Here is a 27,602-nt window from a genome sequence, read left to right on the forward strand (position 1 = left end):
AAGGCTTACCTTCCACGAGCCGGGCGTATCAAACTGTTTATTGCCCTGCCTTGAGGTGATAATCCTGTTCATTCTACTTCTTGCTTGCCAACATAATGAAACAATTCAAATACTTTAGTAATTATGCTTTTTCTTATTCGTATTGCATGCTTATTAAATGTATACTCTGTTTGAGTTCATCTCCCTCAAAAAGTAGTGGGCCGTTCCACTTATGTGGGCCGCGGCATTAATTCGGGCAGCTTGCACCCCCCAGCGACCGCTGTGTAGCTGTGTAGTCACTCGAACGAGCAATCACGAAATGCATGAGATCTCATCAGGATCCCCCGGCCAGCGCCTCGCAACCTATCTCCCCCCCTCAGAACATGAGTCACTCCATCTCGGATAGAGCCTGAAAAATGTTGTTCATGACAGGCTTCAGAACAGAGGCGGAGTGGCCATCAGGACGATCGGGAGGTTTTCCGGTGGGCCGGTCCCCCGGTATGAAAAAGTGCCCCACTCCGCACCTGCTTCAGAAGCCATCATGCATTCAATATGGAATCCCCAAGCAGTCATTACTATGTCACTACTTTAATTGGTTTGAAGTCCAGGCAGTCATTTGCACTATGTCATCATGTTCATCTAGCGTTCATCGTGATGGTTTATTTTTATGATAACATTTACATGATTACAAAACATGTATTATAATAATTTAGGCCTGTTAAACTATACATTTTTAAGAAAGGTGGAGCTGTAGTTTACTATACAGCCACTGTAGTGACATACGTCTTTGAACATGCATCAATCTGCATTACAAACCAATGTTATTGATATTTATCTTAATCTTGGATTAATCTCACTCTCATCTCGATCTGAGCCCTTTCCAGCAACATCTACATTGAGTGTAGATGTGTGGAGTTCTGTCTGGGCAGCTGTGATTTCGATGTCCCTGTCTGAGAGAGGGTTAGCTTCTTGGACACATCTACACTCATTAGAGTCATACCGATGATGTGTACTAGCTAGAAAAAGTATTACAAAGGTGCTGTGGATTGTAGTCCAAGTCTTTCTGTTTTTTACGCTAGCCTGTTACCTGATTTTGATCAGGTTTGTTCATGTTGATCTGGCCCAACGTTTAGTTTCCTATTCAAAGCTTCCCTCTGAAATAGGTTATGGAGAATAGAGCTTATTGAATGAATACCCCCGTTTATCATTGTCAATGTCAATAATGACAGGTTACTCCACCACAGACTGACTCTGGTTGGGGCAAATAAATTAATTGCCCTTTAGGCATCAAATCCGAGGATGCTGATCGGCTTGATGAATGTCGCTATGAGCATATCTTTTGTTAGAAATTGGCTGCGCTGCAGCACTGACTGGGCCATGTTTGTATCTCCCCAGAGGAGATATTGACAGGAAGGGGATGATGAACAGCATAGCTCATCTTCCGCAAACGTACTGATAGATATTTTTGATATTTCACGTTATTGTCAATTTTAAACACTAACATCAATTATTGTTTATTTAAAAACATATAATGTATTTTATGTTGAATGGATTGAATAATCACCTATTACATTTTTTAATAGGTAGACTTTACTTTTACTGCTTGCCTATTTAGGAGTATGATGTGTGTCCGATGTTTTATATGTCTTACATTCAACGCTATAATGAACCTATATTCATGTCAGTCAACAGTCACAGCAACAGTCTAACATTGTCTTGCAAATAACAGAACCAACGTTTATTATGGGATGTTTCATAAATACAGGCTTTTTATTTCAATCATTCCGATTCATAATGACCTTGGTTTCCTCTTGAACAGACCTCCATTTATACTTTTAGGTGTGTTTTATGTGTGAATTGCAATTGCATTGTCTTCCTATTACCCCCATTTATTTGATTTCCAGCTCGGATGTGAATGACTGGTTCATTGCTTTATCCAATCCCGGTGTTGCAGAGGTAGGCTGAACTTTGTTTGTATTTATAATATTAAATTAACCTGTGTGCTTGCTAGCAAACTGTTAAATCTTTTATAAATGACACGATGAATGACTTTTAAGATTTAATAGATTTCTAAGAGATCTTTAATATTTATACATTTTAACATGCTTGTATTGCTCTCAACCTTGTTTTGAAGTCTCCTGAATAACGAAAATCCCCTTCTTTAGGAAAGTCTATGTGAAGTTGTGGATTTCAACACTGAAACTGTAAGTAAAGTCACCCTTTACATTCCATGTTCCAGAAGTTCATATTGGTTATTTTTTAAAAGTTGTAAGCTATTCAAATGTCAAATTCGAGGTCGTCATCATTTTATCATAGCAACATACATAAAACAAGATTTATTTATTTTTTTTTTTTCAAGAGGTATCCATGTCTCGAAAAACACAGTCACAGTAGTCTCTACCAAAATCAACCCAGTCTCACTGAAATACGTGACACTGTCACGGAATTTAATCTATTCATTCGTGATCTGTAACACGTAATTTAAATTTTTCCGTGCCAAAAGCACAAATTTCTAACAATATGACAGCTTTTGGCCACCCGTTTCTACTTTCACCTTTGATTCTGAGAAATTGTGACAATTCACGGATATATTTAATGCAGGTGCGCTGCTCTGTAGGAAAACCGCGACGAAAAAAAAGGTAGCTGCTTCATCTCTTCTTTTTAGAATGAGTTGAAATGAATGAAATTTGTGCTTTTGGCACGAAGAAATTGAAATTACGTGTCCCAGATCACGAATGAATAGATTAAATGACGTGACGTGACAGTGTCACGTATTTCCGTGAGACTGGGTTGACCAAAATATGCATTTAAAAGATACTGTTTAAAGGACTCCAACAGCCTATATATTGTTTGTCTTTAGTTAATGGAAAGCTCATGGAAACTTCAGTCTGTGTCCAAGCCAGCAGCATGTAAAGACGCCTCGGAGATGGTAAAAGAGAAATGCTTTCACTTTGAAATTACAGCCGTAATTGCGAATCTGTGCCTTTTACTTGAAATAACGCTTCCTGATTGGCTGACAGTTGTCAACTGCCACGACAAAGCTCGGAGCCTGTGGATCCCATCTATGACTACCCAAAGCCTACTGGGATAAACAACTGGTAAGGAACCATAAGACCATGAATAAATGTACCCACTTAAGAATGAATATGATCAGTCCATCACCATTGTAATGATCCTGTGTGTGGAATGTGCTTGTTCTTTGATGTGAATGATTACTTTATCAAATCCCGGTCTTGCAGAGCTAGGTTGAACTTTGTTTTTGTATTTATAATATGAACTTAAACCATTTCTACGTAACCTAGAACACTGTTAAATCTTTTATGCATGACATGATGAAGTAAGGGCTAATCACCTCAAGGCAGGGCAATAAACAGTTTGATATGCCCGGCTCGTGGACGGTTTACCTTCCACGAGCCGGGCGTATCAAACTGTTTATTGCCCTGCCTTGAGGTGATAATCCCGTTTATTCTACTTCTTGCTTGCCAACATAATGAAACAATTCAAATACTTTAGTAATTATGCTTTTTCTTATTCGTATTGCATGCTTATTAAATGTATACTCTGTTTGAGTTCATCTCCCTCAAAAAGTAGTCCCCTTTAATTACGATCGATCAAACATGTTTTGGACACCTCGAAGGGCATTATCCCGCTTATACCATGGTCACTTGCCAAAGAAAAGAAATCAAGATCATTCATTTATATTTTCATGCGCTTTACAATCCAAATATCAAGTTTTTCACATGCCATAATTTCGTTTCCTTGGTAACGCCTGAGGGTTTGACTAAAACCTGGAATAATCATTACCCTCCCGTAAGGCTCTCATGCAACGGAAACGTTGTTCACACCTCCAGTAAATAGTACGGACCTTAGCTACGACTTGGCAACGAGAGGTATTCTAGTCCGCTGAGCTATAAACCAGAGAGCTAACATTATGGATTGTAAATATTTAGAATTCAAAATTCGTCCCAGCCTTTAGGCCTATACAACAGATACTCTAGGGCAGGCCTATTCGACTAGCGGCCCGCGGGCCGGATACGGCCCGTTTGAAAAATTTTCTGGCCCGCGAGACTGCCAGTAAATAACAGTGATGAAAATTATTACAAAATATAAAAAAAAAAATTTTTAAAAATTAAAATATTTAATTATTATTATTTTTTTCTAATTTTCTTAAAATTATTACATCAACAACGGCTCTGATCTGGATCTAACCGGATCTAACTCATAAATATCTATGTCACGCACGTGAACTAGGCGTGTGATGCGTAGCCAATCATGCAGCCAAATGCAGCCAATCGCACCAATCACAGCGCTGCTCTGCAGTTGCCGCGCTGCTCTGCAGTTGCCGCGCTGCTCTGCAGTTGCCGCGCTGCTCTGCAGTTGCCTGAGCTCATGGGTGACAGGGTTCGGCACCAGCATGGCGCTCTCTAAACCGAAGAAACGGAAAATTGACTCGGAAAACCGCCAGTTCCAGAGCGAATGGACGGACAAATATTTATTTATTTTGCCTGCCGTGACCAGTACGAAACCGGTCTGTTTACTGTGCAACGAATGCATGTCTGTGATGAAAGAATACAACTTGAAGCGGCACTACAAGTCAAACCACGGCTCGTTTTCGGCTCGTTTCCCGGAGGGCTCGGATGAACGGCGAAGCAAAATACAGTGTCTGCTAACATCATTTCAACACGGTCAGGCCGCCCTTGGTCGCTTTTGCACGGAGCAGGAGAGGGCTATGATAGCATCCCTTCGTGTAGCCTGGACACTAACCAGACAGAAGAGACCTTTTACCGAGGCGGAGACGGTTAAAGATTGTATGCTGGCTGTCATTGACGAAGTGGTTGTTGATGAAAAAGTGCGGGAAAGCGTCACCTCATCCATTAAAAAAGTGCCTCTCTCGGATACATCAACTCTTCGCAGAGTGGAATTACTCGCAAAGGATGTATCAAGGCAGCTTTTGGATAACCTAAAAAAAACTGATGTTATGAGCATCGCTGTGGATGAATCAACCGACTGTACTGACATGGCTCAGCTATGCATTTATGTCAGATTTCATGATGGAGTGCGCTTTAGAGAAGAACTTGTGGGGCTTATTCCGATGGAGGGACACACCACAGGTGAGGCGATATTTCAAAAGATTGTCGCATTTTTTGACGAGCGTGAACTGGATTTACAGAAAGTTTGCCTTTTGGTCACCGATGGCGCTCCAGCAATGATTGGTAGATTACAAGGGCTGACAGCGAGGCTATCAACCATAGCTCCACACATGCAGTTTTTACACTGCATTGTTCATCAGTCTGTGTTGTGTGCAAAGTTGAGCGGTGATCTGAAAAACACCATGGACACTGTCATGAATATTGTGAATTTCATCCGCTCAACCTCCAGCCTACAACACCGCCTTTTCCGTATGATGCTTGCCGACATGTTTGCGGAACACAAGGACTTGCTTGTTCATAACGATGTCAGGTGGCTTAGCAAGGGGAATGTTTTGGACCGTTTCTGTGAGCTCCACCAGGAGATTGTGTCTTTCCTTCGCGTGTGTAAACACAAACGGGCAGCAAACCTCCTGGAGCGCATGCTGGATGAACAGTTCATGGCAGAAGTGTACTTTCTGTGTGACATTTTCAAACACTTGAACACCCTGAATCTTGAACTGCAGGGACGAGAAAAGTCTATTGCTGATTTGGTTGAGAAGCTTTGTGCTTTCAAAACAAAGCTAACCATTTTCACAACAGACTTATCAGCAACAGGACTGCTGCACTTTCCAAGACTGCGTGGATTCATGAACACAGCACCGGAGGCACGGATAACGCCCGTCATGACAGATTTCATGACAAAACTGACTGAGAACTTTACTGAGAGATTCAAAGGGTTCAACATTCCCATTGAGGTATTGCACTTTGCTCGTGACCCCTTTTCTATCAAACCTGAGGCAGACTTTTGTGCAAAAGTAAAAGAGGTAATGTCTTCTATTGATGAGAGCATCTTTCAGTTGGAAATGGTTGATGTGCAATCCTCCTTTGCTTCAAAACAGTACTTGCAGTCTGAGGGTGCAGAGAGCTTTTGGTCTAACCATGTGAACCAATACCAGTACCCCACAATGAGGAAAGTGGCCTTGCTAATACTGACAATGTTTGGGTCCACTTATACATGCGAGTCAAGTTTTTCACATATGAATGCCATAAAAACAAGGGCACGTTGCTCCATGACCAATGAAAAGTTGCACGAGTGTCTGAGGATTGCCCTGACTACATATGAGCCAAACTATGTTGAAATAGCAAGGTCAAGGCAGTGCAATTTTTCACATTAACCTGAAAAGGCTCAGAATGACAGCAGTGTGATGCTAATGGTAATGTCTTCTATGACAGCATCTCTCAGACTTAAAGGGGACATATTATACCACCAGGTGTGAGTGTGATTAGCCTTACAAGCCGTTTCTAAAATCTGCCCCATGTGACATCACTAGGGGGCGTGTCCAACTAGATCTGTGCTGGATAGATGAGCAACATTTACTTCAGTCCACTGGGTAGGCTGGTAGACTGATCTATCCAGCACGGATCTAGGTGGACACGCCCCCTAGTGATGTCACATGGGGCAGATTTTCGAAATGGCTTGTAAGGCTAATCACACTCACACCTGGTGGCATAATATGTCTCCTTTAAATGATGAATGTGCAATTACTTTGTGTTAAAAACTTGCAGTCTGAGGGAGAACTTTTGGTCAAAACATGTTAAAAAACTATCAGTCTCTGTGAAAACAGTTCAGTTTTATGTTCATTATTTTGTCTGTTTTACTGTCCAGCTCAAATTTTAACTGTGAGTATGGACTGCTATGTTTGAAATTGTTTATCTCTATCTATGTTGTGAACAGTCCCATCTATGGTCAGATGGCTTTGCTTTGTTAATCTTGAATGTAGCATTCATATAAATATGGACCTTGGTTATAAAAGCCCTTTTGTGAAAGTATTAAAGTGGGGGAAAAAGTGGATACTGTATGTGTCATTCGTTCTCTATTATCAAGAGTTATTTTTTAGCCATTAGTTTACAAATATTCTGTGCGGCCCACGAACCCCCAGTGATTTTCATATTTGGCCCACTTGCTATTGAAGTTGAATAGCCCTGCTCTAGGGTCTATAGCAGGCCTATTCGACTAGCGGCCCGCGGGCCGGATACGGCCCGTTTGAAAAATTTTCTGGCCCGCGAGACTGCCAGTAAATAACAGTGATGAAAATTATTACAAAATATAAAAAAAAAAAATTTTAAAAATTAAAATATTTAATTATTATTATTTTTTTCTAATTTTCTTAAAATTATTACATCAACAACGGCTCTGATCTGGATCTAACCGGATCTAACTCATAAATATCTATGTCACGCACGTGAACTAGGCATGTGATGCGTAGCCAATCATGCAGCCAAATGCAGCCAATCGCACCAATCACAGCGCTGCTCTGCAGTTGCCGCGCTGCTCTGCAGTTGCCGCGCTGCTCTGCAGTTGCCGCGCTGCTCTGCAGTTGCCTGAGCTCATGGGTGACAGGGTTCGGCACCAGCATGGCGCTCTCTAAACCGAAGAAACGGAAAATTGACTCGGAAAACCGCCAGTTCCAGAGCGAATGGACGGACAAATATTTATTTATTTTGCCTGCCGTGACCAGTACGAAACCGGTCTGTTTACTGTGCAACGAATGCATGTCTGTGATGAAAGAATACAACTTGAAGCGGCACTACAAGTCAAACCACGGCTCGTTTTCGGCTCGTTTCCCGGAGGGCTCGGATGAACGGCGAAGCAAAATACAGTGTCTGCTAACATCATTTCAACACGGTCAGGCCGCCCTTGGTCGCTTTTGCACGGAGCAGGAGAGGGCTATGATAGCATCCCTTCGTGTAGCCTGGACACTAACCAGACAGAAGAGACCTTTTACCGAGGCGGAGACGGTTAAAGATTGTATGCTGGCTGTCATTGACGAAGTGGTTGTTGATGAAAAAGTGCGGGAAAGCGTCACCTCATCCATTAAAAAAGTGCCTCTCTCGGATACATCAACTCTTCGCAGAGTGGAATTACTCGCAAAGGATGTATCAAGGCAGCTTTTGGATAACCTAAAAAAAACTGATGTTATGAGCATCGCTGTGGATGAATCAACCGACTGTACTGACATGGCTCAGCTATGCATTTATGTCAGATTTCATGATGGAGTGCGCTTTAGAGAAGAACTTGTGGGGCTTATTCCGATGGAGGGACACACCACAGGTGAGGCGATATTTCAAAAGATTGTCGCATTTTTTGACGAGCGTGAACTGGATTTACAGAAAGTTTGCCTTTTGGTCACCGATGGCGCTCCAGCAATGATTGGTAGATTACAAGGGCTGACAGCGAGGCTATCAACCATAGCTCCACACATGCAGTTTTTACACTGCATTGTTCATCAGTCTGTGTTGTGTGCAAAGTTGAGCGGTGATCTGAAAAACACCATGGACACTGTCATGAATATTGTGAATTTCATCCGCTCAACCTCCAGCCTACAACACCGCCTTTTCCGTATGATGCTTGCCGACATGTTTGCGGAACACAAGGACTTGCTTGTTCATAACGATGTCAGGTGGCTTAGCAAGGGGAATGTTTTGGACCGTTTCTGTGAGCTCCACCAGGAGATTGTGTCTTTCCTTCGCGTGTGTAAACACAAACGGGCAGCAAACCTCCTGGAGCGCATGCTGGATGAACAGTTCATGGCAGAAGTGTACTTTCTGTGTGACATTTTCAAACACTTGAACACCCTGAATCTTGAACTGCAGGGACGAGAAAAGTCTATTGCTGATTTGGTTGAGAAGCTTTGTGCTTTCAAAACAAAGCTAACCATTTTCACAACAGACTTATCAGCAACAGGACTGCTGCACTTTCCAAGACTGCGTGGATTCATGAACACAGCACCGGAGGCACGGATAACGCCCGTCATGACAGATTTCATGACAAAACTGACTGAGAACTTTACTGAGAGATTCAAAGGGTTCAACATTCCCATTGAGGTATTGCACTTTGCTCGTGACCCCTTTTCTATCAAACCTGAGGCAGACTTTTGTGCAAAAGTAAAAGAGGTAATGTCTTCTATTGATGAGAGCATCTTTCAGTTGGAAATGGTTGATGTGCAATCCTCCTTTGCTTCAAAACAGTACTTGCAGTCTGAGGGTGCAGAGAGCTTTTGGTCTAACCATGTGAACCAATACCAGTACCCCACAATGAGGAAAGTGGCCTTGCTAATACTGACAATGTTTGGGTCCACTTATACATGCGAGTCAAGTTTTTCACATATGAATGCCATAAAAACAAGGGCACGTTGCTCCATGACCAATGAAAAGTTGCACGAGTGTCTGAGGATTGCCCTGACTACATATGAGCCAAACTATGTTGAAATAGCAAGGTCAAGGCAGTGCAATTTTTCACATTAACCTGAAAAGGCTCAGAATGACAGCAGTGTGATGCTAATGGTAATGTCTTCTATGACAGCATCTCTCAGACTTAAAGGGGACATATTATACCACCAGGTGTGAGTGTGATTAGCCTTACAAGCCGTTTCTAAAATCTGCCCCATGTGACATCACTAGGGGGCGTGTCCAACTAGATCTGTGCTGGATAGATGAGCAACATTTACTTCAGTCCACTGGGTAGGCTGGTAGACTGATCTATCCAGCACGGATCTAGGTGGACACGCCCCCTAGTGATGTCACATGGGGCAGATTTTCGAAATGGCTTGTAAGGCTAATCACACTCACACCTGGTGGCATAATATGTCTCCTTTAAATGATGAATGTGCAATTACTTTGTGTTAAAAACTTGCAGTCTGAGGGAGAACTTTTGGTCAAAACATGTTAAAAAACTATCAGTCTCTGTGAAAACAGTTCAGTTTTATGTTCATTATTTTGTCTGTTTTACTGTCCAGCTCAAATTTTAACTGTGAGTATGGACTGCTATGTTTGAAATTGTTTATCTCTATCTATGTTGTGAACAGTCCCATCTATGGTCAGATGGCTTTGCTTTGTTAATCTTGAATGTAGCATTCATATAAATATGGACCTTGGTTATAAAAGCCCTTTTGTGAAAGTATTAAAGTGGGGGAAAAAGTGGATACTGTATGTGTCATTCGTTCTCTATTATCAAGAGTTATTTTTTAGCCATTAGTTTACAAATATTCTGTGCGGCCCACGAACCCCCAGTGATTTTCATATTTGGCCCACTTGCTATTGAAGTTGAATAGCCCTGGTCTATAGCATATAACCGTGTTGTCTGATTACAGTTTAATTCATTTTGCAGAATTTACCAGCCCTCGTTTTGAAGAATAATCACTATGCCATTCGTTTCAATGAGAATCGCGACGGTCTATCCTTTCAAAATAAAGTGTACATATTTATAATTTGAAATTTGTCCCAGCCTTCATTCCACAGATGCTCTAGGGTCTATATAACCGCGTTGTCTGATTACAGTTTAATTCATTTTTCACAATTTACCAGCTCTCGTTTTGAAGACTAATCACCGCGCCGTTCGTTTCAATGGGAATCGCGACGGTCTTTACTTTCAACATAAAGAGAATTTATGAATTCAAGAGAATTCCCCTTTAATATTCATTCATTGTAATATGCTTGGATTGCTCTCAACCTTGTTTTGAACAAGATGTCTGCTAAATAAGGAAAATCCCCTTTCTGTAGGAAAGTCTAGGCCTATATAAAGTTGTGGATTTGAACCCTGAAACTGTAAGTAAAGTCACCCTTTACATACCATGTTCCAGAAATTCATATCGGTTACTTTAAAAGTTGTAAGCTATTCAGATGTCAATTTCATGCTCTTCATAAATGTATCATAACAACAGACATAAAAAAATATTTTTTAAGCAGCCGGGCATATCAAACTGTTTATTGCCCTGCCTCTCTGTGATTATCCCTTACTTATTCTACTTCGTTTAAGAATGCTTGATTCTGATTCGCTGGGAGGATGGCATTAACCCAACAGGTTGCCCGCTGACTTGTTGGTTGTACTTGCTGCTTACACATCAACACAGCGTCATCAAATATTAGATCAATACGCCGCTTGTATTTTTTTTTATCACAGAAATTTCAAACATGAGGTCCATTGTAAAAATAAACCTTGTTTAAAAAGATTCTAAAATGTGTCGGAAATCTATCAGAGGGTCAGATGTAGAGATACAATGTAGCAACTACATTAATAAACTAGTGATCAGATGCAGCCTTGTGTGGTTGCTATAGAAACTAATTAGCTACAGCTGAGCTAACGTTATTCACCTTAGTTCTAAACATTGCAGCGTTAATAATTTGAGTTTTAGTGTATCTAACTAAAACAGCCCAAATATAATTGCTTAATAATTTCGTTATACATTCATTGCAAATAAAAAATATTTGTAATAAAGAATGCATGTTTGAGCGATCTTAATTAAAGGGGACTACTTTTTGAGGTGATTATCCCTTACTTGTAAGTGTAATGATCCTGTGTGAGTAATTTGCTTGTGCTTTGGCCAGGTTAAGGAGCCCTTGTACGTGGCCATGAACGAAGTGTGAGTGTTCATAATTCATGTGTTCATTGTTCTTATTAACAACCCCCTAATTGATTACAAAATCTAAAAAATATATATCTGCCACCATACAGCTTTAAGTACACAATATAATACAATGTGAAGTTTTTCAGTTCTCACTTGTTTCCACCGTATTATTTTTTGTTGATTAGAGACTGAGTCTTAGTAGAAATGATCTGGTTTGTGTAGCTCTCGTCTGTGTTGTACTACTTTGTGTAAATCTAGTTTATGTAGCTCTAGTATGTAAATGTGGACTGTGTAAATGTAGTTTGTACAGCTATAGTTTGTGTCTGTGTGTTCGTTTGAGGTTGATCAGATGTGGTTCTGTTGTCCCATGTAGGGTCGGTGATGCTGGATGTCATAGTGACGACGGACTCACAGGGTCCTTCCCTCAGGCCTGGGATAAGCTCGGGACACTAACACGCCAACGGTTTTCTGAGGCTTTAGCGACGGAAGCCCCAGATAACAGGTAGACAGTTTGGTGTCTCTCTTTTGATTCTCTGTGGCTGCAAATACATTGGATTCGTCATGAACTTTACAGTGTTGTGAATAACTAAGTATTGATGCATTTTTGAGGTTCCCTGTATAAAGGAAAGAATTATATAATTAGTGAGAAAAAAGTATCTCAATAAGGATATCAATATTATTTGTTCGCAAACAAAGTATCCTGATAGAAAGATACTTTCTACATCTGCTCTCTATCTCATAGGGGCAACATCTCCAGACACGTGCTGTTACTCTCACCAAGCAGGTCATTATTAATGATAAGGTATTGGTTATGTTAGGGCACCTTGCTCTGGGATGCCTACATGTAGGTGATCGAACTGAACTGATCAAATGAAGTGTGGGTATATCGATGTTTTCCATGATTGAAACTAGAACAGGCATGTAGTTAGGAGGCACTACTGGACAGGACTAGTGTTTTAGTTTGATCAAACAGATATAAAACAGATATTCTTACAGAGCATTTCACTCAGCAATAGCTGGATGGCGAGGGCATTAAAATTACGCTCAAATTATAGCTCTTAAATCTTAACTAAAACAACTCAACATTACCTTCTAGCCTCTTAAATCCCAATCAAAGGGATGTTGTAGTCCAGCAGGCTGACCTTAAGGAACATCTCTCCCTATCCGAGGTGGATGGAAGACTCAGGTATGTAGATATATATTCACATCATTGAAATTGCTGTTAGTTATTAATCATGTACTCATGTGGAAATTGTTTTGTTGATTTAGATGGGAAACTATCAATAATGAATAATCCATATAAACTTTCCGAGATTTAAATCTAAGATGGCTGAATTGAAAAAGTAAACTTGGTGTTATCAACCTCTGCAGAACTAACCGATTTGAATAGCGCTGAGTAGTCACGCCCCTTTGGTTCACCGGCTGGTTGATTCCAGCTAATGTGTTGGGGGTTAATTCACCCAAAACCTTTAAGTAACTCACCATTGCCATATATGTGATACAAAGGGCATCTAAAATTAATTGGGATACACACCAATGTATCTAATATTCATTTGTAATATTAGATACATCTAATGTGGCAACAGTAGTTGGTTGTTAATCGTGTGTGTGTGTGTGTGTGTGTGTGTGTGTGTGTGTGTGTGTGTGTGTATGTGTGTGTGTCAGTGTGTCGGGGTGGACGGGCCAGCCTCTGGGTCTATTCCACGAGGGAGACCAGTTCCTAGCTCTGAACGACCTGCTCACCTGCAGCATGGTGGAGTTTCATGCCTACCTCAGCAGATCCCTAAAAAAACAGGTATTTGGAACATGTGGGCATGTAGCGACTACCGATTTGATTCCAACTGACGTATGGTGTTCATGCACCACATGTCATTTCCGTCCTTTTTCCTTAACCAATGTTTGAGTTGGAAAAACTTCAATCTCAATATTGATTAATTTTCCAACACATGATTTTGATGATCAATTCATTTAAATTAGAAGGCGCTTTGTTGTTGTTATGCAACTATTACGCTAACAATAAATGTCTGTCTGGCGGTCTGGAAAATGTCATTTTCTATAAATTGTTAACATATATTCATACAGGTTTTTTGCAACCTAAATATGTTATGAAGCACAACTAATAAAACATTCTAGTAAAACTATGCTACCAAATAATACTATTAACTTTGCTTAACAAGTGTCTCCCTCCCCCAGGTCAAAGTGACCATCTTGCGTCACCTGAAAGGCCCCATCCACCGTCGCCACAGTTTAGCTCACAGTATCGTTTTATTATAAAATGGTGGGAAGTTCGCCTTCGACATCTAGTTTGGGACATTGTGAGAATTCAAATGCAAGGGCTTTCATCCGCAGACCATAGGCTCAATCACTATTGTGATACCTCATTCGGTGATGGATAGTGACTTACATTACCTTACATTTATTGAAACGATAATATTAGGAGCTCTTCGAGATTGGCACTATAAGTCATCATCCACTCTAACATATACTAAAAAGCACTTAATCCTGCACTATATCACTTTTCCACTGCAGCTATTCACTCCATTAAAAAGTATCTGAACTAGAAAGTTTCTCAAGAGTAAAGTGTGCCTCTCCACGAGTCATTCGATCCCGGGAATTTTCTCTCTAAATTTCTTTCCTCAGGCTTACTTTTGTTCTCCAGTTAATAATTCATCTCCAATCGGAACACTATATTATTGGAGACAAGAGGTCTAGCCATCACTTTGAAGAATACAAAGCCTTCTGTCTGAAACTCCCAGACGTGTGTGTGACAGCGGTCAGTGGTATTACTATGACGACAGCAACTTGATGTATTCTATAGAGGAGCAGATAGTGGTTACACACACACCCACACTTTATCGTTTAGCAGACTACGCTTTATCCAAAGCAAGTACCCCCTTACAAGTAAGGCCGAGAAACCTAATAAACTTAGAGGCATGAGTAGCAAAGGGATCAGAAATACAACACTAACTATTTTTGTAAGTGTATTAATGGCAAACCAGTTGGACTACATTCAGCCTGTTCTTCAAAATAAAATACAGAATGTGTCATCTTTCAACATGACCCCAAATTACCCATCTGAGCAGTCGCTGGAACAGCGCCCCCTATGGACTGGTCGAAGAAACAGAAATATGTCAGTATCAATATCAGCCAAAACGAATTGGATGATATTCGTTTGCGCTTTAAGATAAAGGAACAAAAATGCACATTTCTAGCAAGAAATGTGCATTTTATTTTCATAATCTTTCTTCAATGAATGAATAGCTTAGTTGTGTAGTATTCATGTAACAAATCACACTACAGTTGATCTGAAAGGAGAGACATGTTACGTAGTTATGTACCGGATGAGTAATCATAAAGATGTCCAGGTTGATGTCAAATAAAATCGGTTGAATAAATACGCCTCAGAGGTTTACTGATTTACTGAAAATATCAACATTTATTACAGGTTTGTTATTTAATGCAACCACCCCTGAAAACACGCAGCTTGCATGTTGTTTGATTCAATGTATTTGCATTGTACATTGTACATTGTACATTGCATTGTGATCTGAGCTTTTATGTTATGTTGATGTTATTTTATGTAACTAATAATGCACTTTCAAAGAAAACATAGATTCACTTGTGAGCAAGGGATGATATTTATTCTTCTTCTTTGGAACAGACTGGGCTGAAGTGTTTTTTTGGAGCACAACAGACTTTAACGTTTGCTTTGTTTCCGCCAAAATATCTATTCCAAAGGTTAATTTTGTAAATACATTTTGTTGTACAAGATAATCATTACAAAAATCATAGTCATAGCAGAGACTTGGGAGGGAGATAGAGATGTCTGGTATTTTTTTATATGAATCAGGGCATTAAGGCCTATTGGAGGCCTATTCAATTATCACTTTGGAGGCTTGAGCCCTACAGGAATGGCTGTAATTAGTAATTGAGCTAGGGGACACTTGTGGGTGAGCTAGAGACCAATCAAATACTCCATTGAAACACAATTGAATTAAAAGGCATTGCAATAATTTATTTAAATTCCGTAATAAGAGATAGGGACTTGGAGAATAGACCTATCAATCAGGGGGATCCTTGGGGTCATGCACAGCAGAGCTCCCCTAACCCTAACCCCAAAATTGGTGGGTCGCGGGTTAAGACATCATGAGATGGAGGATTTGTGGCGGCTTTGTAAATCACTTTCTGTAGGCCTGGAGCCCTCCATAATGGATAATTGTGCATGTCCTTAAGGCCCTCCATTGTATTAAAGAGACCCTAGGTCTCTAGCTCACTCCCAAGTGTCTTTGAACCCTAGTAATTACATCACTTCCTTTAGGGCAAGGGTCTTAATGCCAGCAGATCACATATTAAGTACTTTCTAAGCTTCACAACAATGTCTAAAGTTCAACCCTACAACAATGGTACCGCTCAGTAAAGGGCCTCACTCAGACACACACAGCACACACATGGCACCTCTGCCTGCCATAACGCCGTTGATGATCACTTCCTGTACCAACGCGGGCATGGAGCAGGGTGACGCCTGTGCAGCCATGGCAAAACCGTGGCAATGGTTGAATCAACCATTCAAATGGTTGATTCAAGTGTTTCTTTACATGAATGGGGCTTTTGTAATTATTATATAATACTGCTATTAATATATGTTATTTTTGTATATAGTCTGAATAGTCCACCCCTCATGGCTTTGTCTTAAATATCATTCTGTTAGCGAGAGAGAGAGAGAGAGGGAGAGAGAGAGAGTGATACATATATAGATAGTGTAACGTGAGCGTTTGGCTGAACCCAAGTGCACAGACTGGCGAAGAGCGTGGAACAGTGTCAATCGTTTATTCGGATTCAGGATCGGCAGGCAGAATAGTCAGACAGGCGGGGATCAGGAGCAGGCAGGATAGTCAGACAGGCGGGGATCAGGAGCAGGCAGGATAGTCAGACTGGCGGGGATCAGGAACCGGCAGAATAGTCAGACAGGCGGGGGTCAGGAGCAGGTAGGATAGTCAGACAGGCGGGGATCAGGAACCGGCAGAATAGTCAGACAGGCGGGGATCAGGGAGGATAGTCAGACAGGCGGGGATCAGAGAGCAGGCAGGATAGGTGGTAGGTCAGGATTTGAATCACGGGAAAGCACTGTGAAACACAAGAGACAATCTGGCAGGGAATGTTTGGGAGGAAAGGACTGATATAGGGGAAACACAGGTGAAGGTGGTTGGGTTAATTGGGAGTGATCAGGGTGGCAGGCAGGTGAATGGGAAAACCAGGGGCGGATCATGACAGATAGAAACTGTCAAGCACAGACAATCTGATGGTTATCTGGACATTACGAAGGAATGCACTGTGCATATGTTATAGTAGCAGTAGTATAATATTGATGGTCCAGGTATTTATTAATGACGAATGAATACCACACTTATAAGAAGCACAAAGTCAATAGTTGAACACGAAAGTGGAAGAAAATTCATGAATTAGAGCAACTAAATAAATGTAGTTGCTCTTCGAGGCCCATGAGAATTGTTTCAATGTTAAAATAGGGCATTAGTATTACATAACTGGGGTAGAAATGTAAAACTATATATAAATGTGGCATGCATGACGCCTACCTGAAGGTCAAAATACAAGTCTGGGATTAACACAATTTAAACAAACTATTAAAAAAAAAAGTATATCTTGATTCAATAATTATCATGAATTTTTTGGGCCTTTTGCTCAAAGAGGCAAACAGGTAAGCTACGGATATTGGGGGATTGACGTCAGTACCTATGAGCTGAGAGACAAGCGACCTAGCCACTACACCATCCTGTCCTATAAATATATCATATGTCATATTGTCATCATTAAAGAATGTCTTTCCAACCTCTGGCTGTGTGTGTGGGGTACACTAATACGATTTTTGGACATTTTAATTCCACTGGAAATGTTATAAATCATTTGAGTGGTCTGTCGTCCGCCTGACTAGATGAACCCTCCAGGTGAGGTGGGTGGTGGTTGAAATGGAGGTGTTTGATTTTGTTAAGGTCAAGGTAGTAAGGTCCCTGGGGGTGTGGGAGCTGGCAAGGCATCATGGGACATAACACCAGGTTATTCTAGGTACATTGGATTGCCCCAACTGTAGCTAGCTACCATTTACAGTACATAGATATATTTTTCATTTTTCCTTCTTCCTGGACCTTCAGATCCGCACCAGCAGTAGGCTGTCCCTGAATGTTTAAACAATCCCTTTTTCCCCTCTGCTAAACCGTGAAACTAACTACTCGGTAGATCCCTTAATATCTCTTCTATTAGCTTTCCAGAGATCAAACCTTACTTTCTTACATGGGAATATCCTTCACATCTTATTTCCTTGGTCTAATGGGCATGTTTGTGTGATATGGTTTATGATACCATATCTTTTCCCCTGACCCTTTCCTTTGATATAAACTGTAATCCTTTAACCATATATATGCAAAAATATGTATTTTTGAAAGTCATTTGAACAATTTCTGACATAATTGCAGTGTGAAGATTCCAGAGCCCAAAATTTTCCAAAAACAATCGAATTTCAACACTTACATCAAATGTATTTTGATCCTATTTTGTTTATTATAATAATATATTTAATCCTATTTAGTTTATTTTAAAGAGCAAATTTCCCAGTAGGTGTCTGTGGCGTCACGTACGTCAGACTTTCCCTAGACGCTGATTGGCTGAGCAACTCATCCCTAGTTCCCTGCTGTAGCGATATCTACTGTTGATGTGTCACCTCCTCGACTAGCTGGAGAGATCAATATTTAGTTCATTTCAGATCCCCATCCAACAACAATGGCTCTGGCGCATTCGGTGGGTGAATAATAATAACGCGGTATATCTGCTAGCATGCTACATGATCCACCAGACTGTAGCTAGCGATAGCAGCCAATAGAGCTAGCTAATGCTACGGCTAGCCTTATCCTCTGTTGCCCTGTACTGTTTGTTAAGCGACTTGCTTTAACGTGTATGGTGTTGAACGTATTGCTGCTATTCATGTCCTTAGTAGAGTATCAGTCTGCCTTTCTAAGTTATGTTCAGCAGTGGTTGATTACATGTCAAAGGACAAGCTAAAGCTAACAAGTGTTGCTAGTCCTGTCAAGCCAGTGCAGCTGGATTAACCGAGCTCACCTAAAAAGCTTGAAGTGTAAATCATTACATTTAACTTTCGTTCCTGACAGCTGTCTTATCGTCATGTAATGGGGTCCCCCCAGCACTGACCATTTCAAAATGCCTCTGTGAAGAAACAACCATGCACTTTGTGGGTTAGTGTAGCTGGTGGCTTGACGTGTACTCTGATGTTAGTGCCTTGTGTGGTCGTGGTGTTGTGTTGTGTTGAATGTCATTGTAATGACAGCACAGGTACTGTGGCTCTTTTTATTGACCGATCTACGGTTTATCTCCCCCCACACATCAACACGCACACGCAGACACAAACTTACACACCCACCACACACACCCACAATTCCTGAAATAGCTTAGATTCAAAGGGATTGTTGACTTCGCCACACCTGTGTAATCGTTATCTGAGAAGAAGATAATTGACTAGAAAACTGTGTGTCGTGGTCTGTCGATTTTTTGGGGTGTATGCTACAGCTCTAGCTGTATCGTTGCTGGGTTTGTCATTGTTTACTTTTGGACCTGAGAATAGCTAATCTTAACCTATCAAATTTTAACATAGGGCCACAGCCACTGAGTGCTCTCTGACAATAACTCGTTTATAGGGGTTTGTTAGGTAAGGGTTACATGTCTTTTGCTGATAGTATTATACTTGACAACAAGTAACGATCCCATCCATCCGTCTCTTCATCTACCAGACCTGGAGGTGAGCCGGACCATGGAAGAGCCGGGTGCTGACGGCATCATGGACGGACCGAAGGAAGCCCTCCCAGCCGACCAGCTCCACCACAACAATAACAACCATGGTGACGACAAAGACGGCGGTGTCGGCGACCCCACACCTTCGGATCCTGATGAGGAAGAGATCTGTCTGGATAGTGGAGACGAGGCAGAAGGAACCAACACGCCTCTCGCCTGTAACGAGAACAAGGCCGAGCCTGACGTTCAAAAGGATGCTCAGTCTATACCCAGCGAGCCTGCCCCTCCAACCCAACCCTTAGGTCAGGCGCCAGCAGGGGACCAGGAGGGGGAACCCGGTGCCGGTTCTAACAGTGGAGACCATCAACCCTCAACCCGCTCTCTTCCAGACCGGGCTGGGGAACTTCTGCCCCCCACAACCAGCCCTTCAGGTGACCTAAAAGAAAGCTCTCCCTCAGTTCTCGAGGGGACCACAGAGGAAGACCTATTGACTTTGGAGGTGAGAGACACTCCTCCTCCTATTCCTCCTGCTGCTGAGGCTTCTCATGAGGGGGACGTGGCCCCCTCGAACCCGAGTCCTCAAGGTTTAACGGGGTCCTCCCCGGCCATCGGAGCCACAACGAGCGAGACCGGGGCGCTCCCCTCATCCGCCAAGGGTCCCCCCGAACCGTCGCCACCGCCGACCCTTTTGGCCAACGGCGGCGTCTCGAACGGCCCCTCCACCCCGCCCTCCGTCCCGGCGGCCTCCTCCGTCGCCCCCAGCCCGCAAACCGACTCCCCCGACCCTGCCGCCGTCCGCTCCCACGCCCTGTCCAGCCCCTACGACACGGACTGCAGTCGCAAGCTCCTCGCGGAGATCCAGCGCTCGGTGTCGCAGGAGTCCCTGCTGGACGAGCTGGAGTCGGAGATCCTGGCCTGCCGCCTGCCCGGGAGCACCGGCGGCAAGGGAGGGCCCGGAGGAAAGGGGAACCGGCCGGTGAACGGGGTTCCCAAGGAGCAGCAGGAGGAGGAGTGCATGGCGGCCTTTGAGAAGGTTGTGCAGTACAAGTACACGCAGCAGGAGCAGGCCATCAAGAGGTAGGCCAGCGCGTTGAACCCCGTCCGCCTACGAAATGGCTTTCTGTTCCATCCACAGTGATGCTTTATAATGGTGTGGTGGAGGGCTGGGCGATATGGACCAAAACTCATATCTCGATATTTTTTGTTCGAATGGCGATATACAACATATTATAACGATATTTTGAATAAAACGGGTAAAGTGTGTAGTTTTAACTCCACGCCACAAGTATTCACCGTCAACCATTTATTTAGGTATAGTTTAGTTTTTTTGCTCAACGAAGCACAGCTGTGCTTTAACAACTATCTGTAAGGGATAATGTATAGAACGCCGGTCATTATCGGGAAAATAAGCCCCGACAGGGCAAACAGGACACGGACGCGCAGCGGAGGTGTCTTGCGATTATGACCGGTGATGTTCTAGACATTATCCCGCTTATTACACGGTTACTTGCCTAAACGAAAAAATAACTTCATGGTGTGTCTTTTTACAATTTATTTGTAACCAGCATTCATAGTGTTGTCCGCCAAAGACGTTGACGTCGCTTAGCAACCGAAGACGCTGGAGCTGACAAGTTACCCGACTACTTGCGGAGTGATACCAAAGACGTCATTAGAGACAAAAATCCTTTGTTTTCCTTGACAGCGGTCAATTATACTTAGCAACGGTGAATTATCAAATATAAATTCACTGCCGGAAGTTGTGAAGGGCCCATGCAAGTGAACAGAGCGTTCCACGGCATTGGCAGGGAGACGTTCCCTCCAGGGCCGATGCTCTCGGGGGCAACACCCTTCACTTTGACCGGCAGTCGGTCTGCTTATAGGTCGGAATATGGTCGGAATGAAGCGGCCACCGATTCTTGACAGGCTGGGTACTTTATTCTTACACACAACCGGACTTGTTCATTACTTCACTAAACTGACACACGCTACCGCTCGCTTTCCTCGCTCGTCCACACACACACACACACACACACACACACACACACACACACACACACACACACACACACACACACACACACACACACACACACACACACACACACACACACACACACACACACACACACACACACACTGTCAGTGATACGCGTACAATACATTCTCGTGCCCACGAGATACTTTCTCGTGAGCACCAGATACTTTCTCGTTCTCACGAGAAACGTTAAAAACATTTTTTTTACCCCATGTCCCTTTACGGGTTCTGTACTCTCCACCACCATGTTTTTGTTCAAAGTTTGTTGTGATGCGTAACGTGGGTGGGTCAACACTACGTACATGTAAGGGGCGGGATTGAGCAGCTGAACATGGCTTGTAGGCTCAGAGAGCAGCGGTCGACGCTTGCAAGGCAACATCAAAATAATATATAGTATGGCGATATTGTCTCAACTGCATATCTCTTTCAAAAATATACCGGTATAAATTGTATTACCGGTATATCGCCCAGCCCTAGTGTGGTGCATATGTATGGTGTGTTACACGGTATAGCAGGGTACTGTGTTTGTACACAGTTTATATATTGGAGTATCCTGTATACGGAGCAGGGCTCAGTGTGATGTGGTCAGTGATCAAGATAAACAAAATGCTTGGCGGTGTTTGTAGACCATAACTTGAAAAAAGGGATTTCATATTAACCTTTACGAAATGGAGAAACATTTATTTTAAATGTTAACTTTGCATTCAACAGACATCGTACGAAAAAATAAATAAAAGCTTATCTTAAAATGGCCCGCTGTGAGGTTTTTCCTTCACATTTCAAAGACCGGAACGTTCCAGCTTCAGCTCACACATCAACACCCCATATTCTCAAAATAAATATACAAAAGTGCACATTGACAAATGATGAATTGCCATTATGGCTGATTTTCTCTAATGGTAAATGGACTGCATTTATATAGCGCTTTTCTAACCAGTGGCCACTCAAAGAGCTTTACAAGAGGTGTAAGCCACGCAAAGCGACAGCCAGCTCGTCAGGAGAAACAAGGGTTGTGTGTCTTGCTCAGGGACACCTCAAGACCCAAGGAGCTAGGAGGAGCCAGGGATCGAACTAGCAACCTTCCGGTTACCAGCCAACCCGCTCTACCTCTAGGCCACACCAAGCTCTCTCACATGAATCATCAATGACATGCAGCAGCCAGTAGCGTTTCGAGAACGACTGGTGATGGAGACCAGGGGGGGTGAACCTATAAGCTGTTGGTTCTGGTCCATCTGCCGCTCTCTGGCATCAAGGGAGGGTGCTTCAGAGGTCCTCCAGCCCTTTGGTAAATGTTTCATCTAATCACGTTGAGCGCACACACATCATCACCAGAGCCCCCAAACGTAGCCATGTAACTGCTGGATACGTCACACATGACGCCCTGGCAGAGTGTGTGTGAGACGAAGAGACGCGTCCATAACCTTGGTCCATCATCCACCTTCGAAACATGTTTTGCATTACCCGCTGCATTGCAGATGATTGAAATTCACGCCACCGCCGTCTTTTGTCCAGATACACTGCCAAAACGATATGCACTTCACTCGATGGAGGGAAACTGTTGTGTTCATCTAATGTGTCAAGCTCATATGGTCTTCTGCTATTCTGCTGTACGTTGTCGAATCCTCCAGTGAGCTGATTACAGTAAGATCGTTCCCCCAGCCTTGGCGGTGTGACCATCCGGGTGAGGCTCTGGTGAGGCTCAATCAGCCGCAGCAGGACCAGGCTTCCCAGCTTTACTGCCCGTGTTCACTGATTTAATGAACCCCTATTTTACCAACAGCTGTGATTCGGATCTGTTGGTCCGTCTGTCAGTCGAACATCCAATCCCTCTATCCGGACACTCCCACTGTATTTTATGTGTCTTGTAATGGCTAATCAACCCTACAGCTGGTGGTAATATAGGGCTCCTCCATTTCTTTATTTTTTTTAAGTGACAATTGCATTCTAGATAGGCGCTAAGCATTCCCTTGGTGCCATTAATGGATTAACCTGAATTAAGTACTTAAGCATGACATGGTTGATGTGTCTGAGTTCCTGTGCAGTGTGATATGCATGTATCCATAAGAAGTTGTATTCATCTTCAATTGTGTGTGTGTGTATGTGCGTCTGTGTTTCTCTGTCTAGGTTACAGGATGAGAACAAGAAGCACCAGGATCTGATCCTGGGTATCTGCTCGGAGAAGGACACCATGCGGGGGGAGCTGAAGAAGAGAGGCGAGACAGAGAGGCTCCATGTGGCCACCATCAGTAAGGTCAGCGTCATGGAAACCAGCCCCCCCCCCCCACACACACACAACTGGCCGGCCACTGCAGCACCGTGCTATAGCGTCTGTACCTAATCGTTACCATGGCTTCTATACCTAATCGTTACCATAGCTTCTCTTCTGTGTGTCACATGGCTTATCGTGGATATCAACCTGTTTTTTTAACAGTTAATTTTCCCCATTTGGTATTACAATACTAGGGGTAATTTTTTTTGTATTTCATTTTGATAAATGTGTTTTATATATGGATTATTTTAAGATGATTATATCAAACGTTGGTTATGTGTGGATTATGATTATATATCGATTAAATAAGTTTGGGTTATACATTTATTCATTTGAATTTCGGTTTTACTTTTTTTTAATGTATAGTTCTTCACCCTCACCACTCTCAATGGCTTTAAATATTCTTTACTAGGCCCAAAGATTCGTATGTGTTAGGGATGCAAGAAATGCCACGAGATTCTAATTTAATTACTGGTCCAAATCTCTACTCACAATAATTTCCATGAATTTGCATCTATCGAGGTCAGTATAAATCAGTGTTCTGTGTTTGTTAATCCAACACCAGAGCTCCAAACACTTTTTCACCTTCATTTCACTGGTTTAGCTCTAGCCCTTCTAAACAGCAATGTCAGTGTTGTATCCATTTGGGAAATTCCGAAACGTGAGACAGACTTATCTTTATCCCCAAGGTGGAAAGTGGGAGGGTCTCCCCATGCACACAATCACAAAACATGTACTATACCTCATATTCTAAGAGGGAATGATAAAGATGAGGTATAAAGATTATGACGAAACATTTGCTGTTAAACCAGTAAGAAGCTTAATAAAAAAAGCATATAATTAGCATGTTGGAAATTTCAACATCCAAAGGCACAAAATACTTTTTCCTAAAAAGAGGCATTTTCAGACGGCAACTGGTCAGGTTAAACGGGTGGATGTCCTGTTTTAGAACGGTCTTGACCTTCCTCCTGCTGTTGACCTCCATGACGTCCCAGAGCGTGAGGAGGCAAGCCAATATGAGGACGCGCCTTTTAAATCAGCTTTTCGATCCGGTTTCTGTCCTGAACATACGATTTAGGATGAACATTTTTGTATTTTTGTTGTTCGATTGTTTATGGTTTGATTGATGAGTCCTTGTTTACTTGAGTACATTGCCTGCCTCCCTTGTTTATGATTGGGAAAAGGATGCCGTTATCATATAAATAGCCGTGCTTTCTGATCAAGAAGAGAGGAAAAAACACACCATGGCTGAATTTGTGCGTGGCTCCTCACTGTAATAGGCAGGAAGGTAAATGTTAAATGCCACATTGCAGCCCTGGACGGAAGGAAATTGCTTTTCCAAATTAAGTCGAGGTGTGGTTCCCCGCCCCCCTCCTCGTTCCGCTGGTTGTGAAGGCTGGGTCAAATATTCAGGTAACCGTGGGATTGGAGTGAGCCGAACCGTCACCACACTGCCTGGATCGCAGACTGGCGGCGATCATGTACGCCGGTCCCTGCCCTATCTGTTTGTTTTTGATGTTTTTCTTTCTGAATTTCCTGAAACTCTTCGCTCAGCGCGTTTCAGATCGAAGGGCTGCCATGCTCAAACGCCACGTGTGTGTGTGTGTGTGTGTGTGTGTGTGTGTGTGTGTGTGTGTGTGTGTGTGTGTGTGTGTGTGTGTGTGTGTGTGTGTGTGTGTGTGTGTGTGTGTGTGTGTGTGAGAGAGAGAGAGATAAGGGGGCTGTCAGTTCGATTGTGTTGTTTTCAAGACGTGCCGTGTTCGGTCGTGCAAGAGGGCTTCCTTTGTGTCGTTTTGTGTTCTGTTCCCATGTGTTCTGGATAAATCAATGGTCACAGTCTTGCTGTCTTCTCAGAGTGAGCACTTGATAGCGTTGTGTCCCACTCCCTTGTGATTATTCAGGACGTTTGTCCGAAGGGTCAGGAGAAACTAACCGTTTAGGGTATTCGACTCCCAGCCAATGGTCCCCGGTTCAGATTTCAATGTCCACAGCTTAGCATGTAGGCATTTTGGTGCAAGATGCCCCCCCATACCCCTACCTACTCCCTAATGACTGAAAGACTGTGAAATTGACTGTAATACACTTTAGATGGCAGTGTCTGCTTGATGGATCAATAGTTAATTGTTCCCCACCACACATGTAAACAAGGTGTTCAGCCAGAGGCGTTTAGCCTTCGATTAGTCAAAGGTTTAATTTGCCAGCGACTTTTATGTAAAACATTCCCTTGTGACTAAGGCTTGAAAGAAATGTCAACCTTCTGTTTCCAGTCGTGTCAGTTTTAACAAAAGCCTTCAAATGTTTTGACGTACTAGACGGTGCTAGCGGTAAAACGAGGTGTGGATTAACCTGAATGACCAGATGAATTGTATTTTTAGACCGAGCCCACATAGTTTGTTACATACTCAGTGGGCAGTGTGGGCCCTTTGATAATTGTTTAATGGTCCTACAAAATATGTGTTTGAGGATTTTAATAACAACTAGAATTTATAATATTGTAATGTACTAGAATTATAGTGCAGCTCACTCCTAGACAAGAGTACAAAACAAAAGCGTAGGTTTGAATTTGATTCAGAAGCCAATACTATAATATTAATATCACAAATGTTGCTGCTGTTGCATGACTCACCGCAACAAAGACCCACATTGTCGTATTACATTGATTGCTGGACAAAAGGCTCTAAAAGTCCAAAAATAATCATACCCTATCACAGAATCATGCATTTATGTAGCGCTTTTACTCAAAGAGCTTTACAATATGGCCTGACATTCACCCATTCATGCACACGTTAAAAAAGCGACGGCAGAGTCAACCATGCAAGTTGACAGCCAGCTCGTCGGCAGCAGTTAGGGTGAGGTGCCTTGTTCAGGGACACCTTGACACTCGGCTTGGAGAAGCCGGGGATCAAACTAGCAACTTTCCGGTCACCAGCCAACCCGAGCTACTGCCGACCCCTACATCGGTGCCATGTCCATCATGTATCCACCATTGTCTCTTCCCGTGTGCTGCAGCTGGAGGACCGGGTGGGCGAGCTGCTGAAGGAGCTGAGGGAGTCACGGGATAAGATGGTGAACCAGGACCAGAGCACCAAGGCCTCGGTGCAGCAGCTGCAGCGAGACATGGCCCAGCGCCTGGAGCAGGTACAGGATCCCGGCTGTCGGTTCACACTGGGTTTACAGGGACACCCCACGCCAGGCTTCAAAGAGGCGGGCTCAGTGCTGTTGTAGTACAGTGGTTCCCAGCCTTGTGTTCCAGGCCAGCTTCTCTATTCTCTTTGTGCTCCCAAAGAGCACAGTGTGACCCGGTCAGCCAGCCCACAAAGTGAATCAGGGTGGCCCCACCCTTTTTTTTTCTTTTTTCATGTGCTGCGATTTTCCAACTGCTTTGGTGAAAGCTTCCCCCACACCTCGATCTATCAACATCTCACTAAGAGAAAATTATTAGTTAACTCATGTTTAAAAATCATAAGTCTATTTGTATGTTTTGTTTTTATGAGACAATCAAATGTATTTCGATACAACATCTATCGATAAGTCAGTAATCTCTGGCAACCCCTACTGCGTATCCGCTGAAGTGGGATCCTGATCCCAAGGTTGGGAAACACTGCCACATTAAATAAATACAGCCTACAGTGTGTTTGAGCCCAGAACCTTTCAGTTGGGATTTAATCCCCCTTGCCTTTATCCTATCCCCCCACTCAAATGTATGCCTCTTCAGAACTGATTTGGCCCCTTTAGCCACTACTGGTTCCATCTCTACAAGGAGGAACAGCAACGCTTACCGCTTACTAAGCTCGCCAAGCTAGCTTAGCGCAACAGTACTAGCGCCGTTGTTCAGCGACCAGGGGGGCCATGAGTACAAGTTCTCCATTCATAACCTGGATGTAACCGTGCTGGAAGCAGCCCTCCCTGACAGCTCCGTCACACCCAACAGAGTTCAATTTCACCGTCCGCTGAGCAAAGTGGGAAATTGT

The 27,602-nt window shown here is 42.9% G+C and overlaps 1 protein-coding gene across 2 annotated transcripts in view; it reads left to right on the forward strand.

Moving 5' to 3' along the window:
• The first annotated feature begins 18,217 nt into the window (after positions 1 to 18,217).
• The window catches only part of ccdc186 (coiled-coil domain-containing protein 186), a 38,370-nt gene continuing 28,985 nt past the window's right edge, over positions 18,218 to 27,602 (forward strand). For both annotated transcript variants that reach the window (XM_079757043.1, XM_079757044.1), the window contains exons 1-4: positions 18,218 to 18,322; positions 19,327 to 20,404; positions 23,487 to 23,613; positions 26,641 to 26,769. In XM_079757043.1, coding sequence (XP_079613169.1) covers positions 19,347 to 20,404; positions 23,487 to 23,613; positions 26,641 to 26,769 — 1,314 coding nt within the window. In that variant the 5' untranslated portion in view covers positions 18,218 to 18,322; positions 19,327 to 19,346. The remainder of the gene's footprint in view (positions 18,323 to 19,326; positions 20,405 to 23,486; positions 23,614 to 26,640; positions 26,770 to 27,602) is intronic.

Source organism: Pollachius pollachius (genome assembly GCF_949987615.1).
Source record: "Pollachius pollachius genome assembly, chromosome: 19".
Lineage (NCBI taxonomy): Eukaryota > Metazoa > Chordata > Actinopteri > Gadiformes > Gadidae > Pollachius > Pollachius pollachius.